The following is a 17565-nucleotide window of genomic DNA, read 5'->3' as shown; positions in this document are numbered from 1 at the left end:
CTGAAAGGAAGAAAATCGGATGTCAGCGGTGTCATCTGCTGACATCCGCAATCCCATTGACTTACATTAGGTCCGTATATCATCCGCAAAAGAAATAGGACGAAATAAGGACATGCGGAACGCCCGTGTGAAAGAGCCCTAACAGGCCAGGTTTGCAAGAAAACTGAAATACATCCCAGGTGATCTCATTTGCTGCTCAGTGATTGCAGTATTCTAGTCTGCATCTCCCCAAGGTAATACTTAAAATGTGGCCTGTTAGTGGGCCCTGAGGACCGGAGTTGAGAAACACTGCTTTATAAAATAGAAATAAAAAATAAATAAATCAGCAGGAAAATAATTAAATGGAGAAGGGGAATAAAGGAGTTAATAAGGCCGATTAGAGTAAATTAGGGGCTACAATAATAAAAAATAAAAATAATTTATTTATTTTTTTTTTTTTTACTTTTCAAGGTCGCTTTAGTGGCGGTTCACATTATTGCGGCCGCGGAGATCGCATGTAATTCGGAGCGCACTGCTCCTTCATTACATGCGATCGGAGGCGCGGATGCGAATTCAGCCATACACTTTGTATGGCTGAGTTTTCAGTGTATCCGCACCAAAGACGCACATGACCCTTTTTTCCAGCCGCATCAGAATCGGATCGCACAGTGGTTCACACTTGTGCGATCCGATTCTGTGCGAACTGTCAGATCGCACTGCGATATGCGATCGCAACTGGGGGTGTCGTTAACATTTAATTGACACCCCCTGCGTATCGCATATGGCAGTGTGAACTGCAAGATGTGCGGATGCGATGCGGGAACAGGCTGCAAATTCGCAGCGTTCCTGCATCGCACAAATGTGAACCGAGCCTAAAACTGATTTCAGACAGACCCAAGATCCATCCCTTTGATCTGTAAGGCTCCGTTCACATGTCAGCGTATGGATCTCGGGCAGAACCGCCGCGGTTCCGCCCGCGATCCGGAGATTATTGCAAATCGCGAAACGCCCGTGCGTTGCCCGTTGATTTGCAATAGACCCCCAAACGCTGCCGCGATTTTCGCCTGCCGAATCGCGGTAACATTGCGCAAAAAAAATTGCGGGACGCATTACGCCCAAAAAAGTACAAGAGCTTCTTCGGAGCGTAATGCGTCCCGCGATTTTTTTTGCACGATGTTACCGCGATTCGGCAGGCGGAAATCGCGGCAACATCGCTCAGCGTTTGGGGGTCTATTGCAAATCAATGGGCAACGCACAGGCGTCCCGCGATTTGCAATAATCTCCGGATCGCGGGCGGAACCGCTGCGGTTCTGCCTGAGATCCATACGCTGACATGGGAACGGAGCCTAAATGAACAGAAAGATACAATGTTTCTTTTTATCTCTTTTTATTAAAGCGGAGTTCCACCCAAAAGTGGAACTTCCACTTTAGGGAGTCCTGACCCCCCGACATGCCACATTTGGCATGTCATTTTTTGGGGGGGGGGGGGGGAGCGGGTACCTAGTTTTGACAGGTACCCGCTCCCACTTCCGCTCGGAGCGCCGCGGCGCCCTGAGCGGAAGTTCTCCTCTCCCCCTCCCTCCCTGCAATCTTCTGGGACACGTCAGAGGTCCCAGAAGATTGCCGGCCAATCACGGCACGCAGCGCGACTCGCGCATGCGCAGTGGGTACCCGGCTGTGAAGCCGCAAACTGTAACAGCCGGGTGCCCACAGCAGTGATGCCGGCGCCGAGGGAGAGGATCGAGGCTTCCGGCGGCCGCATCGCTGGACCGTTGGACAGGTGAGTAAATGGCTGGAACTCCGCTTTAAGTGCTGAGCAATGTTGTTGATAAACATTGCCAGCTGCTTTTTTTTTTTTTTTTTTTTTTTTTTTTTTTTTTACAGCTGTGAGCAGGGAACTGTTCTGCACTTGTTACATGATTGGTGGAGATGCAGGATTAGGATCATTTGGGGGGGGGGGGGGGGCTGAGATCACAATCTTAACGATTAATCGTGCAGCTCTGGGTCATATGTACAGTAAAAGTGAGATGTTTGCAAGTTGGGGACTGCCTGTAGTAACATCCTCTCCTCTGCCAGGAGACGCACTGATGTTACAAATATCTCCGTACTGCAACATTTCTGAAACATTCATACGTCTGGAGCAACAATGTTACCAGCCGCAAGTGTGTCGAGTGCAACCCAATTCACATTAACCACTTGAGCTCCGGAAAATTTGACTTCCTTCATGACCTGTCCATTTTTTGCTATTCAGCGCTGTGCTACTTTATTTGGCAATTGCTCGGTCATGTGACGCAGTACTCAAATTAAATTTATATCATTTTTTTTACCTACAAATAGAGCTTTATTTTAGTACAGGCATTCCCCGTTTTTCATACACTCGCAAGTACGGACACAGCCTGGTCAGCTTGGCATTGCACTACTCCCGATTTTTAACATTGGCGTCTATGGGAAATCTTGGTCAGCTTGACATGGCACTGCTCCCAAACCATAAGTGACAGGGATACCAAACTTGGGGAGCATCGAGAGGGGACCCAGGACTACAACATATCCTATTTTGTGGTTGGCCAGCTTGCCTAGGTAATTTACCATGTCATAGTCCTGGTACCCTGTAACATGCTCCCCAAGTTTGGTGTCCTTGTCACTTATGGTTTGGGAGCAGTGCCATGTCAAGCTGACCAAGATTTCCTATGGAGCTAGTGTATTTACATGCATTGAGAAATTAAAAAAGAAGGTATTGCTTCACTTTAAGTACATTTTCATTATACATGCATGCTCTGGTCTCATTGTGTACTTAAAAGTGGGGCATGCCTGTAGTATTTAATCATCACTGGGTTTTATTTTTCTATATTATATAAACGAAAAGCCGGTGACGTACAGGAACATGGTGCAGCCTGCCTGTGCTGCCCACCCGCATCCGCAGTGGGCGAGCGGCAAGTAGTTAACCACTTGACCTCCAGGAGATTTACCCCCCTTCCTGACCAGGCCATTTTTTTTTGCTATACGGCACTGTGTTACTTTAACCGTTTGCCAACCGCCGCACGACTATATACTGCGGCGGTCAGCCCCTCACAGGCAAAGCGACGTCGCTAGCCTGTGAGGCTCTCAGGAGCGAGCGCGTACCGCCGCGCGGTCACAGACCCCCCCCCCCCCCCCCGACGCGTGTGACCGGCGGACCCGATGTCCGCCGGGCACTCGCGATCGTCCGTTACAACGGAAGAAAGGCAGGCGGCTGATGTAAACAAAGCCGTCTGTCATTCTCCCCTGTGTAAGAATGGAGATCATACGGTTCTACTATGTAGGAACGTTGATCACTGTTCTTACACTAGTAGCCATGTCCAATCACAGTTAGAATCACGTCCCTAGGGACACACTTAACCCCTCCCTCTCCAATAAAGTTAACCCATTCACTGCCAGTGTCATTATTACAGTAACAGTGCATATGTATAGCACTGATTACTGCAGTAATGTCACTGGTAACCCCAAAAGTGTCAAAAATGTCAGTCAAGGGTCCGATCTGTCCGCCGCAGTCCCGCAAAAAAAAAAAAATCGTAGATTGCCGCCATTACTCGTTAAAAAAAAAATCTTTCCCTTAGTCAGTAAACGCAATAACTTTTGCGCAAACCAATCAAAATTACGCTTTTTGCGATTTTTTTTTTTACCAAACATAGGTAGCAGAAAACAGACTGGCCTAAAATGTTAAAAAAAATTTTGATTTTTACATTTTTTTTGGGGAATTTCATATAACAAATGTGAAAAATATTGTTATTTTTGCAAAATTGACGCTCTTTTTTTGTTTATAGCGCGTGATCAAAAAAAAAAAAAAAAAAAAAAAAAAAAAATCGCAGAGGTGATCAAATACCACCAAAAGAAAGCTCTGTTTGTGGGAAAAAAGGGGACATCAAATTCATTTGGGTACAGATTCGCACGACCGCGCAATTGTCCGTTAAAGTCACGCAGTGCCGAATCGCAAAATAGGCCCTGGTCAGGAAGGGGGTAAAATCTTCCGGGGCTTAAGTGGTTAACTGGCAATTGTGCAGTGGTGAGACACAGTACCCACGAATTGAGGAAAGCCGATCTCAATCACCACCCCACCTCATCCAATCAGAGAAGGTTTGGCTTTCATTCAGAAGATGCAAAGCATACTGTGAATGGGGCACGCACTGAATGTCCAACCTCCTTTGCTCACAACAGACATCACTGTGCTTCTAGGCATTGATAAAGCTTTTGAAATTTGATTGTATCCATCGCCTGACTTGTGCCTGTCCACAACTTTATCCCAGAGAATCCGGGTGACAGCACCTTGCCACCCTCTTTTGTCTCAGTTGCATTATCAGGGACTGAAATGCTCCAGGAAAGCTCTTTTCATGCTGAACTAATTAAAATGACCACAGCTGAAGGTCAAATGGCTTTGTGTGCCATTGAGGTGATTAGCTACACCTGATTGAGTTTACAAGTCAGTCATTTTTAGAAAGGGGGGGGGGTGATCCTTTTTCCAACTCAGAGATTCAGTTTTCTTTTTCTGACATGTTGATGTTATATCTTTCACTTGGCTGTTAGATGTTGGATAAAACAAGCATGGTGTCTGTCTTCATTTCAGGCTGCAAAGCAACAAATGTGATAAATTTTAAAAAGGAGGAGAGGGGGTGATTCTTTTCTATACCCGCTGCAAATACGGTGATAGGTTCGGCCATGGAGGGGGGAGGAGTTATTTTTCTTTGATGTGAATTGGCCAAAAGACATTATTAATACTGCACACCGAAGAGTACAGAAGCATCGCACATCCGCACCAATGTATGAGCGAGGAGCCTTACAGAGCCATAGACATCACAATACCAAACCTGAGCGGCAATCACAGATCTCATTGTAACAACCGGGAGAAACAGAATTCTCTACCACATATTGAGAATTTGAATGGAAGAGGAATTCCACATTGTAACTTTACTTTCACTTTCTCCCGGTTGTTACAATTCGATACTTTCATTACACACCGGTCTGACCCCAGAGCCTGCACACTGCACACCCACATTCCACCGCTCACTGTGCTCGCCGGGCACCCATACTACACATTCTTTTCCACCAGCGATCACCCACCACACCCCGCTCTACCCCCGCACCCCAACATCACAGATCACCCCAACACCCCGCTCTACATCTGTGCACCCCAACATCGCAGATCACCCCCAAACCAGAGCACCCACCACACCCCGCTGTACACCCCAACCCAGAGCAATCACCCACCACACCCCGCTCTACGTATGTGCACCCCAACATCACAGATCACCTCCAACCCAGAGCAATCACCCACCACACCCTGCTGTACCTCTGTGCACCCCAACACCACAGATCACCCCGACCAGAGCACCCACCACACCCCTCTCTACCTCTGTGCACCCCAACATCACAGATCACCCCCCAAACCAGAGCACCCACCCACCACACCCCGCTCTACCTCTGTGCACCCCAACATCACAGATCACCCCCCAAACCAGAGCACCCACCCACCACACCCCGCTCTACCTCTGTGCACCCCAACATCACAGATCACCCCCCAAACCAGAGCACCCACCCACCACACCCCGCTCTACGTCTGTGCACCCCAACATCACAGATCACCCCAACCCAGAGCAATCACCGACCACACCCCGCTTTACATCTGTGCACCCCAACATCACAGATCACCCACCCCACCCTACTCCTGCACCCCATCACAGATCACCCCACTCTACCTCATCCCAACCCCTGAGCACCCCCACTTCAAGCCTCAACCCCAGCGCACCCCAACATCACTATCCTCCCCAACCCCAGAGTACCCCAGTTGCTCGCCCCACCCCCCAGCACACCGATGCACCACGGCTCGCCCCACCCCCCAGCTCACCAACGCACCGCGACTCCCCCACCCCATCGCACCACGGCTTGCCTCACCCCCAGCCCACCAATTCGTAGCGACTCGCCTCACCCCCAGCTCACCAACGCACCGCGCCTCCCCCACCCCACCACGACGCGCCTCACCCCCAGCTCACCAACGCACCGCGCCTCCCCCACCCCACCACGACGCGCCTCACCCCCAGCCCACCAACGCGCCGCGCCTCACCCCCAGCCCACCAACGCGCCGCGACTCCCCCACCCCATCGCACCACGACTCCCCCACCCCATCGCACCACGACTCGCCCCACCCCAGCCCACCAATGCGCAACGGCTCACCGCGCCCCACCGCCAGCGCACCGATGCTCCATGGCTCGCCACAACTTCAAACGCCACACCTTGACCCCAGGGCACCTACAGACCTCAGCTCTCCCACCTCATACCAGAGAACCCACACATTACCCCCTCACCCCAACACACCACGCCTCTTCCCAACCTCAGAGCACCCACATATCACACTCTGCTCCGACCAATCACAGCTCGCTGTGCACCTGGCCCGCCCACACCTCACCCTGACACCCCGATTTATAGTCTCTGGGGTAGGGAAGTCACAGAATACCCCCCCCCCTCCCCCCAGGTACCCCACAACCACTGTGATGTCACACAGGTCCCCCCCAGTGATGTCACACAAGCCCCTCCCACCCCCGCCGGTCTCCCCCTCACCTCGGGCTCCACCACCTCATGGTAGGCGGGCGGTGGCTCGTAGCTCCTCCCCCCGCCGTACTCCAGCCCGGGCCGCTCGTTGGTCAGCAGCGCCACCGCCTCGTTGATGTCGTTGTTGGCGAGGCGCAGCGCCGTGCGGATGGCTGCCGGCTCCGAGAAGCCCATACACAGCAGGGTGGTCATGTGCTGCTCCTCCTCACTCTCCATCCCGGGCGATCCTCCTCCGCCACCACTCACACCGCCCGCCTCACCCGAGCCGCTCTGCGCGCCGCCATCACTCCGGCCAGCCTGCCCTGGCGACACGCCCACCGCCGCCGCTCAAACGTGACAGCTCACGTGACTGGCCGCCATATTGCGCTTGGCAACGAGCTGACAACCGAGAATGGGGGAAAGAACCAATAGGAGGGCGGCCATGCTGTGGTTGGCTGAGCCAGAACACGTAATGACGTAACTGGAGGTGGCGCTGCGTGACAGAAGTGCTGCCATGCTGTGATTGGCCGGTTGTCAACCAGGTTATGGCACATCCCGGAAGTGTGGGCGGAGTCTAGTGACGTATATAATAGAAGAGGAAGTCAGCCGCCATGTTTTGGCTGGCCAAATATCTATCACTCTGAAATGTGACAGGCAGCCATGTTGTGGTTGGCCAAATATATATCATTCTGGAAAGTGACAGGCAGTCATGTTGTTGTTGGACAAATATATATATATATATATATATATATATATAATTCTGGAAAGTGACAGGCAGCCATGTTGTGGTTGGCTAAATATATATATAACTCTGGAATGTAACAGGCAGCCATGTTGTGGTTGGCCAAATATATATCATTCTGGAAAGTGACAGGCAGCCATGTTGTGGTTGGCCAAATATATATATAATTCTGAAATGTGACAGACAGCCATGTTGTGGTTGGCTAAATATATATATATAACTCTGGAATGTAACAGGCAGCCATGTTGTGGTTGGCCAAATGTCTATCATCAGACATCCCAACCTGCAACCACCACGACCTCTCCCCCCCCCCCCCCCCCTGCACTAATTTAACACAACTAGAGAATGATGAAATGGAATCAGTATACAGAGGTTTACTTCTTCTGAGAGATATTAACCACTTTACCACCGGAAGATTTTGCTGTATTACGTCCAGGCCACTTTTTGCGATTCGGCACTGTGCGACTTTAACTGACAATTGCGCGGTCGTGCAACGCCGTCCCCAAACGAAATTTGCGTCCTTTTTTACCCACAAACAGAGCTTTCTTTTGGTGGTATTTGATCACCTGTGCGATTTTCATATTTTACGATATTAATAAAAAAAAAGAGCGAAAATTTTGCGAAAAAATTGACATTTTCTACTTTGACAGTTAAAAAATATCCAATATATTCAATTTTTGTCAAATATTTAGGCCAAAATGTATTTAGCTACATGTCTTTGGCAAAAAAATTCTCAATGAGCGTATTTTTAACCGCTTTAAGACCGGAAGGTTTTACCCCCTTCCTGACCAGGGCCTATTTTGCGATTCGGCACTGCGTGACTTTAATGGACAATTGCGCGGTCGTGCGATGCTGTACGCAAATTAAATTGATATCCTTTTTTTCCCCCCACAAACAGAGCTTTCTTTTGGTGGTATTTGATCACCTGTGCGATTTTTACTTTTTGCGCTATAAACAAAAAAATAGCGTTTATTTTGGAAAAAAATAACAATATTTTTTCACATTTTTTTTTATATGAAATTCCCCCCCCAAAAAAATGTAAAAATCTAAATTTTTTAACATTTTAGGCCAATTTGTTTTCTGCTACATATTTTTGGTAAAAAAAATCACAAAAAGCGTATTTTGATTGGTTTGCGCAAAAGTTATCGCAGCTACTAACTACGGGAAATATTGGTCATTTTTATTGTTTTTTTTTTTACTAGTAATGGCGGCGATCTGCGATTTTTTTTTTTTTTTTTTTTTTGCTGGACTGTGACATTGCGGTGGACAGATCGGACCCCTAACTGACATTTTTGACACTTTTGGGGTTACCAGTGACATTACTACAGTAATCAGTGCTAAAAATATGCACTGTTACTGTAATAATGACACTGGCAGGGAAGGGGTTAACTTTATTGGTGATCAAGGGGTTAAATGTATGCCTGGTGCTTACTGACGTGTGTGGGGGGAGGGGATTGTGTGACACAGGGACAGATCGCATGTTGAGCTATGCTGAACCCTGCAATCTGTCCCTGCCTGTCACATAGGAGATCCGCCCGCTTTGTTTACACAAGTGGGCGGATCTCCACACTCGATCCCCGACGATCGGTGGAAGAGCGGCGGTGATCACCGCCTCTCCTCCCCTGGCCCGACTCCCGCTGTGACTGAATACAGCGGAAGCGAGCCTCCGGCGGCGCGCGCTGCCGAGAAGGGGAGGAGTCCAGCGACGTAGGTCTACGCCGCTGGACGATAACGAGCCACGTTGCCGCAGTACCAGCTCAGTGAGCGGTCGGCAAGGGGTTAAAGGAACACTCTAACAACTTCAGTGATTTGAAGTGGTCATAGTGGGAGGAGTCAGAAACACGGCACATGCTGGGATATTTACAGTTATGTGCTGGGGGCTAGTTGCACCCCTAGTACATATGATTTAGCATAGTTCCCAACTGTCCCGGATTTGGAGGGACTGTCCCTGATTTGCAATAAAGTCCCTCTGTCCCTCTTTCCTCCTCATTTGTCCCTTATTTTTGTCTGATCTCTATAATTGTCTATAAAATGTAATTTTTATCTTTCAAAAAGTGTTTTCCCCGTGCTAAACCTTTCATCCAATTCCTAAATTGCTGCATTTGTAAATTCCAAAATCCAATATAAAGGAATAGAAGTGGTAAAAAAAAATCACTTGTGGGTTTAAAGTGGTTGTAAAGGCAGAAGATGCATTCTATGCATTAAGGTAAAAAGCCTTCTGCGTGCTGCAGCCCCCCTTTATACTTACCCGAGCCCCCGTCTCGATCCAGCGATGTCTACGAATGCCTCGGCCATCCAGGACTCTCCCTCCTGATTGGCTGAGATCCAGAAGCGGCGCTATTGGCTGTTAATTAAACTCAGCCAATGAGGAGAGATAGGGATGGGGCCAAACCACGGCTCAGTGTCTGAATGGATACATGGAGCTGTGGCTGGGCTCAGGTGCCCCCATAACAAGCTGCTTGCTGTGGGGGCACTCAACACAAAGGAAGGGTCAGGAGCACTGAAGAGGGACCCGAGAAGAGGAGGATCTGGGCTGCCCTGTGCAAAACCAACTGCACAGAGGAGGTAAGTGTAATATGTTTGTTATTTTAATATAAGAAAAGAGACTTTACAATTACTTTAATCTTTTTTTTTTTTTCCGTATAATTCTCCTTTAAGGGGGCGTGGCAAGAGGTGTGTCCTATGCCTACATACTTTAGCTAATAGGTGTCCCTCATTCCCATCTCAAAAAGTTGGGAGGTATGGATTTGGGCAGCCAGAAAATGTCATGTCCTTGTTTATACATGTACGAGAAAGGATATGACATATTATGACAAAACACAACTAGTTATTAAAAAACACATTGCAACAATTTACACACGCTAATGCACATACCTTTTCTACTTATTTTGCAGACTGCTGGCGGGTAATGCTGGAAGTTACTGCTAGTGGGTAATGCCGGTGGTTACTGCTGGTGGGTAATGCTGGTGGTTACTGGTGGGTACTGGTGGTGGGTAATGCTGGTGGTTACTGCTGGTGGGTACTGCTGGTGGGTAATGCTGGTGGTTACTGCTGGTGGGTACTGCTGGCGGGTAATGCTGATGGTTACTGCTGGTGGATAATGCTGCTGGTTACTGCTGGTGGGTAATGCTGGTGGTTACTGCTGGTGGGTACTGCTGGTGGGTAATGCTGGTGGTTACTGCTGGTGGGTACTGCTGGTGGTTACTGCTGGTGGGTAATGCTGGTGGTTACTGCTGGTGGGTAATGCTGGTGGTTACTGCTGGTGGTTACTGCTGGTGGGTAATGCTGGTGGTTACTGCTGGTGGGTAATGCTGGTGGTTATTGCTGGTGGGTATTGCTGATGAGTAATGCTGGTGGTTACTGCTAGTGGGTACTGCTGGCGGGTAATGCTGGTGGTTACTGCTGATGAGTAATGCTGGTGGTTACTGCTGGTGGGTAATGCTGGTGGTTACTGCTGGTGGGTAATGCTGGTGGTTACTGTTGGTGGTTACTGCTGGTGGGTAATGCTGGTGGTTACTGCTGGTGGGTATTGCTGATGGGTAATGCTGGTGGTTACTGCTGGTGGGTAATGCTGGTGGTTACTGTTGGTGGTTACTGCTGGTGGGTAATGCTGATGGTTATTGCTGGTGGGTAATGCTGGTGGTTATTGCTGGTGGGTAATGCTGGTGGTTACTGCTGGTGGTTACTGCTGGTGCTTACTGCTGGTGGGTAATGCTGGCGGTTACTGCTGAAGGGTAATGCTGGTGGTTACTGCTGGTGGTACCTCTGGTGGGTAATGCTGGTGGTTACTGCTGGTGGGTACTGCTGGTGGGTAATGCTGGTGGTTACTGCTGGTGGGTACTGCTGGTGAGTAATGCTGGTGGTTACTGCTGGTGAGTAGTGTTGGTGGGTACTGCTGGAAGGAACTTTTGGCTGTTAATGCTGGTGGGTACTTCTGGCGGGTAATGCTGGTCATGCGGGTACTGCTGGAGGAAGCAGCGGCTGCAGTAGGGAGCAGAGCCGCTGCTTCCTGTATGGCTCCTGTCACAGGCGGAGTTCATTTTATAACACTGGGGTGCTTAAAAATCACCATAGGCGACAATTTAAATGCCTAAACAGGTTTCCAATTTAGAGTTACAGAGGAGGCCTAGCGCTAGAATTATTGCTCTCGCTCTAACATTCGCAGTGATACCTCACATGTGTGGTGCAAATATTGTTTACATATGCGTGCGCTACTTACATAGGCGTTCGCTTCTGCATGCGAGCACGGAGGGATGGGGTGCTGTACATGTTTTTTCTTATTTATTTTATTTTTTATTTTTACACTGTCCCTTTCATTGTTTTTTTTTATAACTTTTTTCTTCCTATTACAAGGATTGTAAACATCCCTTGTAATAGAAATAAAAATGACAGGTCCTCTTTATGGAAACATCTGGGGGCTACAGTATAAGACCCCAAATCTCTGCTTCACCTTTAAACAGTGGTGGCCGGACAATAAGGGGCGCAGGGGCGCTGCCCCTCCCTAATCTCCATGCGCCGCCTCCTTATCTCCATGTGGGGCGCTGCACTCATAGGTTTGTTTTTTTTAAGCACATAATTAGAACCTGAGGCTCTAATTGGCATTAAAAAGGTTGGGCTCAGGGCACAGAGCACTGCGCCCCGAACCCACCCACTTGTGACATTAGCAAATCAATATTTGCTATTGTCTTCTAGCTTCTCCTCCCCAGAAGCTGGGGAAGCCGCAACCTGGATGGGGTAAGTGCGGACCTGGCAGGGGGGGGGAGTTGGTTGTTTGCCACCCCCCCAAACAAAATGGAGCACCAGCCACCACTGCCTTTAAAAGCAAAAGATCTAAGAAAAAGAAAAGATCTTTTGCTTGGAAAAAAAAGTTTACTTCCGCCCTAGGCCAGAAGTGAGGTCATGACGTCGCTCCAGTCCTTCAAGATCATAGAGGCGATCAGACACGATCTGGTCTCTGGTAGCCTCTATTGTCAGCGGCATAAACCAGCGGATCGTTTCTCGGTAAACCCGACTAACACAGAGAAAGAAAAAAATAATAATAAATATAAATATATACAGTATATGTAGCACTACTCCCTTGGGAGCTGCTGGTGACAGGTTCCCTGGGGTTAACCATAGCAACAGCACAATAGTTTAGTGACTTTACAGTGCTTGGCTCAGTAGAGAAACAGTCCAGGGGTTTTGTTTTTTTTGTTGTTTTATTGAGAACTTGGATAGGAGAAGGGAATGAGTGGGATAGTCCAGCTTGAATAAACTATGCACAATTCGCTGGGACATCTAACTGTACTTGAGTGCGGCAAGGCCGCTGCTTCACCTTGTCAATAGCTATGAAGTAGTAATAAATTAACCACTTTAGATAAGCTATACTGTACTGCAGAACACTCTTCAGGGCCCTTCCTGGCACCCCATTTTGTTCCTATTCTTCAGGGCTTTCTATATGGCACCCCCTTTACTGTAATACTCTCCGTGTGAGCTAGCTCCTTGATCCCCTGACTTCACTGGAGTGGTCCCCCTTCCTGGGCCAGACCCTTTGGCAGGTCCCTCAGTATTTACGGACACTGTTTTTCCCCAAAAGACTCTACCATCAGCTCCACCATCAGTTACACCGGATCCTCTGCAGCTCAGCTCCACACCTGGTTCACTAGGCCAACCGCCTAAGACCACCTTCCTCACACACTGCAGGAGGAGAGACAGCCGTCCACGTCCTCCTGGGACTCTGCTTCCCGCAAAAGACGCCCTGTCACATGTCCCCTCGTTATTTATGGTCAATCCCAGGATGCATTCCCACAGGATGCCCTCCCACTGGGACTGCCATAAAACATGATGTGTCACTGGCTAGGTTTCCTCCGCTGTCCATCAAGCTCCCTCATTGGATGCAGTGGGGGCACTCCCTCAGACCCAGTGAATCACACCTGGAAACATGTGCGACCACCTTGCAGCTCCACCTCCTTGATCCCCTTCAGTCTGGATTTCGGCCTCAACACTACACTGAAACTGCTCTCCTAAAACTGACAAACGATCTACTAACGGCCAAAACCAATGGACACTATTCTGTACTCCTACTCCTGGACCTTTCTGCTGCCTTTGATACGATTGACCATCCCCTCCTCCTCAAAAGACTCCATGCCTTTGGTCTCCGTGGCTGTACTCTTCACTGGTTATCTTCCTACCTATCCAACCGCACCTTTAGCATTACTTACAATTCTACTTCCTCCTCTCCTCTTCCCTTCTCTGTTGGGGTCCCCCAAGGCTCTGTTCTTGGACCTCTCCTATTTTCAAATTACACCCCCTCTCTGGGTCGGCTGATAGCCTCCCATGGCTTCCAATACCATCTCTTTGCTGAAGATACCCAAATCTATTTATCCACCCCTCAGCTCTCTCCCTCAGTCTCCGCACGTATCACGAATTTACTATCAGATGTCCCAGTGCTTTAAGTGGCCCAAAAGAGGTGCCGGCAATCTATTATAGCCTATAAATTTTGTCGCCTCCCCCCACCCCACATCAGGGTCCCCACAGAGCACCCCCCCTGGCCTGGGCTGGGACTCCGGAGCAGGGGGACTCACTGGTGGTGACTGGTCTGGCTCTGGATGGGGAAATATTCTTGGGGGGGCAATTGAGGGCGCAGATGTCCAAAATGAGCGTACTGGTACGCTAAGGCGCACGGAGAGGTGGCGGTATGCTCAAGAGCCATATTTAGAAGTGGCAGTACTGAGTACCAGTGCATACCGGCCCACTTAAAGCACTGGATGTCACACCACTTCCTCAAACTCAATCCATCCAAAACCGAGCTTATAATTTTTCCTCCACCTCGTGCCCCTTCCCCTGATCTCTCTGTCAATATCGATGGCATTACTATCAGCCCATCCCCGCATGCCAAGGTCCTAGGTGTTGTCCTGGACTCTGAACTCTCCTTTAAGCTCCACATCCAATCGCTGTCCAAATCTTGCCGCCTTAACCTCCGCAACATCTCCAAAATACGCCCCTTTCTAACCAAAGACACAACAAAACTCCTAGTTCACTCCCTGGTCATCTCGCGCCTCGACTACTGCAATTCCCTTCTCATTGGCTTACCTCTACACAGGCTCCTCCCACCTTCAATCCATCATGAATGCTGCGGCCAGACTCATCCACCTCACCAATCGCTCAGTGTCTGCTGCTCCTCTCTGGCAATCCCTCCACTGGCTTCCGCTCACCCAACGAATTAAATTCAAAATACTAACAACATCTTACAAGGCAATCCAAAGCTTAGCCCCCCACTACATCACTAGCCTAGTCTCAAAATACCAACCTAATCGCTCTCTTTGTTCCTCTCAAAACCTCCTGCTCTCTAGCTCACTCATCACCTCCTCCCATACTCGCCTCCAGGACTTTTCCAGAGCCTCTCCAATCCTATGGAACTCCTTACCCTCATCTGTCTGATTATCTCCTACTCTATTAGCTTTTAAGCGATCTCTGAAAACCCTCCTCTTCAGAGAAGCCTATCCTACCCACACCTAACAACTCTACCTCCATTTTCTCCATCAGCCCATCCCCCACGGTTATTGCCTTTTGTTTCACTTGACCCTCCCTTCTAGATTGTAAGCTCTAACGAGCAGGGCCCTCTGATTCCTCCTGTATTGAATTGTATTGTAACTGTATTGTCTTCCCTCACATTGTAAAGCGCTGCGCAAACTGCTGGCGCTATATAAATCCTGCATTATAATAATAATGTGACAGGCAACCTAATAAAAGTAGGCTCCCCTGATAAGCAGCAGGAGCAATATATGCTTTACCTAGCACCTACCTAACTAGGAGGGTGCTACATCCACCCCCACCAAAAATGAGCCACGTCCCGTTGGCTCTGGGGCAGCCACCCCCTACAAAAATCAAAAAACGTAGGAGTATCCGACAAACCTGGAAAGGGGGAAAAAGGAAATGAACAAATGTACACATAATAAATTAAGTGCAAACATATATATATATTTCTCTCTGTACACCATATAATACAAGGCAGGAGCATTTGAAGCAATGCACCCCCCACCAAGCAAAGCCTGCTCTGGTAAGTAACTAAATAGACCTGACTGTCTACCTCTAAGATTGTATTACCTGCAAAGAGAAAAAGAAATGGTTAAACATCTCACTAGCACATAGTGATAGTTGCTACCTGAACTCGTACATTGATGAGAAGACCCTCCCTGTGGGGGCAATCTTCTTATCCTATGTCCCTGACTATAGTAGTCAGCTCCACTGTAGATCTCGGCATTGGAATCAGTCCACTTCCTCCAAGGTGGTCCTGAACCTACCACGAACTACCTATAGCAGTCCATTGCAGTCAGGGCCGGTGCTAGACTATTTTACGCCCTAGGCAAGACCAGCTACTTGCGCCCCCCCCCCAAAAAAGGGAAGGGGTTAAAAACTCCTCTATGTCATACCCAGTAACCCTGATCTGATGGTTCCTCCATGTTATGCTTTCATACCCAGTGACCCCCATATTCCTCCATGTCACACCCGGGGACCCTAATGTCCCTCAAAGTCACACCCAGGGACTTTGATGTTTTTCCATGTCACACCCTGGGACCCCAATATTCCTCCATATCATGCTGTCATACCCACTGACCCTGATGTTCCTCCATGTCACACCCAGGGACCCCCGTGTTCCTCAATGTCATGCTGTCATACCCAGTGACCCCAATGTTTCTCTATGTCAGACCCTGATGTTTTTCCATGTCACACTTGGGGACCCTGATGTTCCTCCATGTCACACCTGGGGACCTTGATGTTCCTCCGTGTCACACTTGGGGACCCCAATCGCCCATGGCGCATCCAGGGACCCCAATTCCTCATGGCACACCTGGTGACCCCAAACCCCTGTAACACCTGGTGACCCCTATCCCCCATGTCACACCTGGTGACTCCGATTCCCCATGGCACACCTGGTGACCCCGATTCCCTTTCATACCAGGGATGCTCCATGTAATACCCAGGGGCCCCGATCCCCTGTTCTGGGGACACTCTGCCCTCCCTCACTGTGATCCTGCTGATTCCTTCTCCCAGGACACTCCTCTCCTGGACCAAAGTGCTCACCACAGCTCCAACCGGCTCCTGGTGGAGGGAAAAGCAGCAGTCAGAGAGCTTCGCATGTCCTTCATCACCAACCTCCTCAGACAATTCCAGTACCTCGTCGCTTCTGCTCTAGTAAAGGTTCCACCCTACATTGCCGAGCTCTGGCTCAGGTTCAGCTTTCCTCTGCTCATTGCTTAATACCGACCCAGGGAAATTAACGGCTGCCTACCAACTCAGTGCAGAGAGTCTCTTCCTGCCTGGGGTTAAGGCCGCTCAGCTCCAGCCAAAGAGGATCATCATGCAGGCAGCACTCTGGTGGGCTCCCTTCCTGCCTCTTTGGGCCCCTCCAACAGTGGTGGAAAGCCAGGACCTGGTAGTTCCGCCACTGCCCAAGACACCTATCATCTTCCCCTGTCCCTTCTTCCTCCCCCCACCGCCACCCCTCCCCTCAGCTCACAATAATCATTCATGATGGAGAGAGAGTGCCGACTCATGGCTGCGCCCCTAAGTGGCAATGCACCCTAGGCGGCTGCCTAGTTTGCCTAGTGGAAGCACCGGCCCTGATTGCAGTCCTCCTACAGGGGGGGGTGGTCACTGAAGCCTGAGTGACCAACACAACCCCATGGAGGGAAAGAGAGTCTCTTCAGGGGGTGCCTGACGACTTCAGGACACCCCCCACCAAACTCTTGGCGGGCTGCCTGCCTCTTCCGGGACACAATTCCACTGGCCCAATTAGTTCTTCTGGAACTTTAAAGCAGGATCTTGAAACTTGACTTTCTTTCTTAGTCTTGTTTCTTTTGTAATCCATGACCCCAGCCCAATGGCCCAAAGGGTCTGCGGAACAGCAATAAAAAAACATTCCAAACAAACTTTGGAGAGGGATGGCCCTCTGGTTTGAGTCCTGCTGATAGTGACCATGTTCCTCCCAATCTCCTCTGCAAGAATTGAAGGGTAGTGGAAAGGGGACATACGCCCCAACAGCAACAAACTTGAACTTGGTTTAGCTCAGTCCTGAACATAGGCTAGCCAGCCATTTTCTTTTTGGAGTTTATCTTCTTCTTGGAAAATCCTCTTCAGATGTAGTAATCGGGATCGGGAATTCTCACTAACTTCCCATCCTCATCTCTGACACGGACCGACCAAGCCTGGCCCAATCCATCCGGGTGGCGAATCTCCACTTGGTCCAGGTAGATGGACCGCCCATAATTCCACTGGGTTTTGACAGCTAAGAAATTCTTCCAGAGATC

At 49.4% G+C, this 17565-nt stretch overlaps 1 protein-coding gene across 1 annotated transcript in view; it reads right to left on the bottom strand.

Moving 5' to 3' along the window:
• Positions 1–6897, bottom strand: part of USP24 (ubiquitin specific peptidase 24) — a 215226-nt gene extending 208329 nt beyond the window's left edge. The window contains exon 1 of the mRNA XM_082264831.1: positions 6565–6897. Coding sequence (XP_082120957.1) covers positions 6565–6771 — 207 coding nt within the window. The 5' untranslated portion in view covers positions 6772–6897. The remainder of the gene's footprint in view (positions 1–6564) is intronic.
• Between the last annotated feature and the right edge of the window lie 10668 nt (positions 6898–17565).

The sequence above is a fragment of the Pelophylax lessonae genome, assembly GCF_965119305.1.
Source record: "Pelophylax lessonae genome assembly, chromosome: 8".
NCBI classification, from domain to species: domain Eukaryota; kingdom Metazoa; phylum Chordata; class Amphibia; order Anura; family Ranidae; genus Pelophylax; species Pelophylax lessonae.
This window is presented reverse-complemented; position numbering and strand designations above follow the sequence as displayed.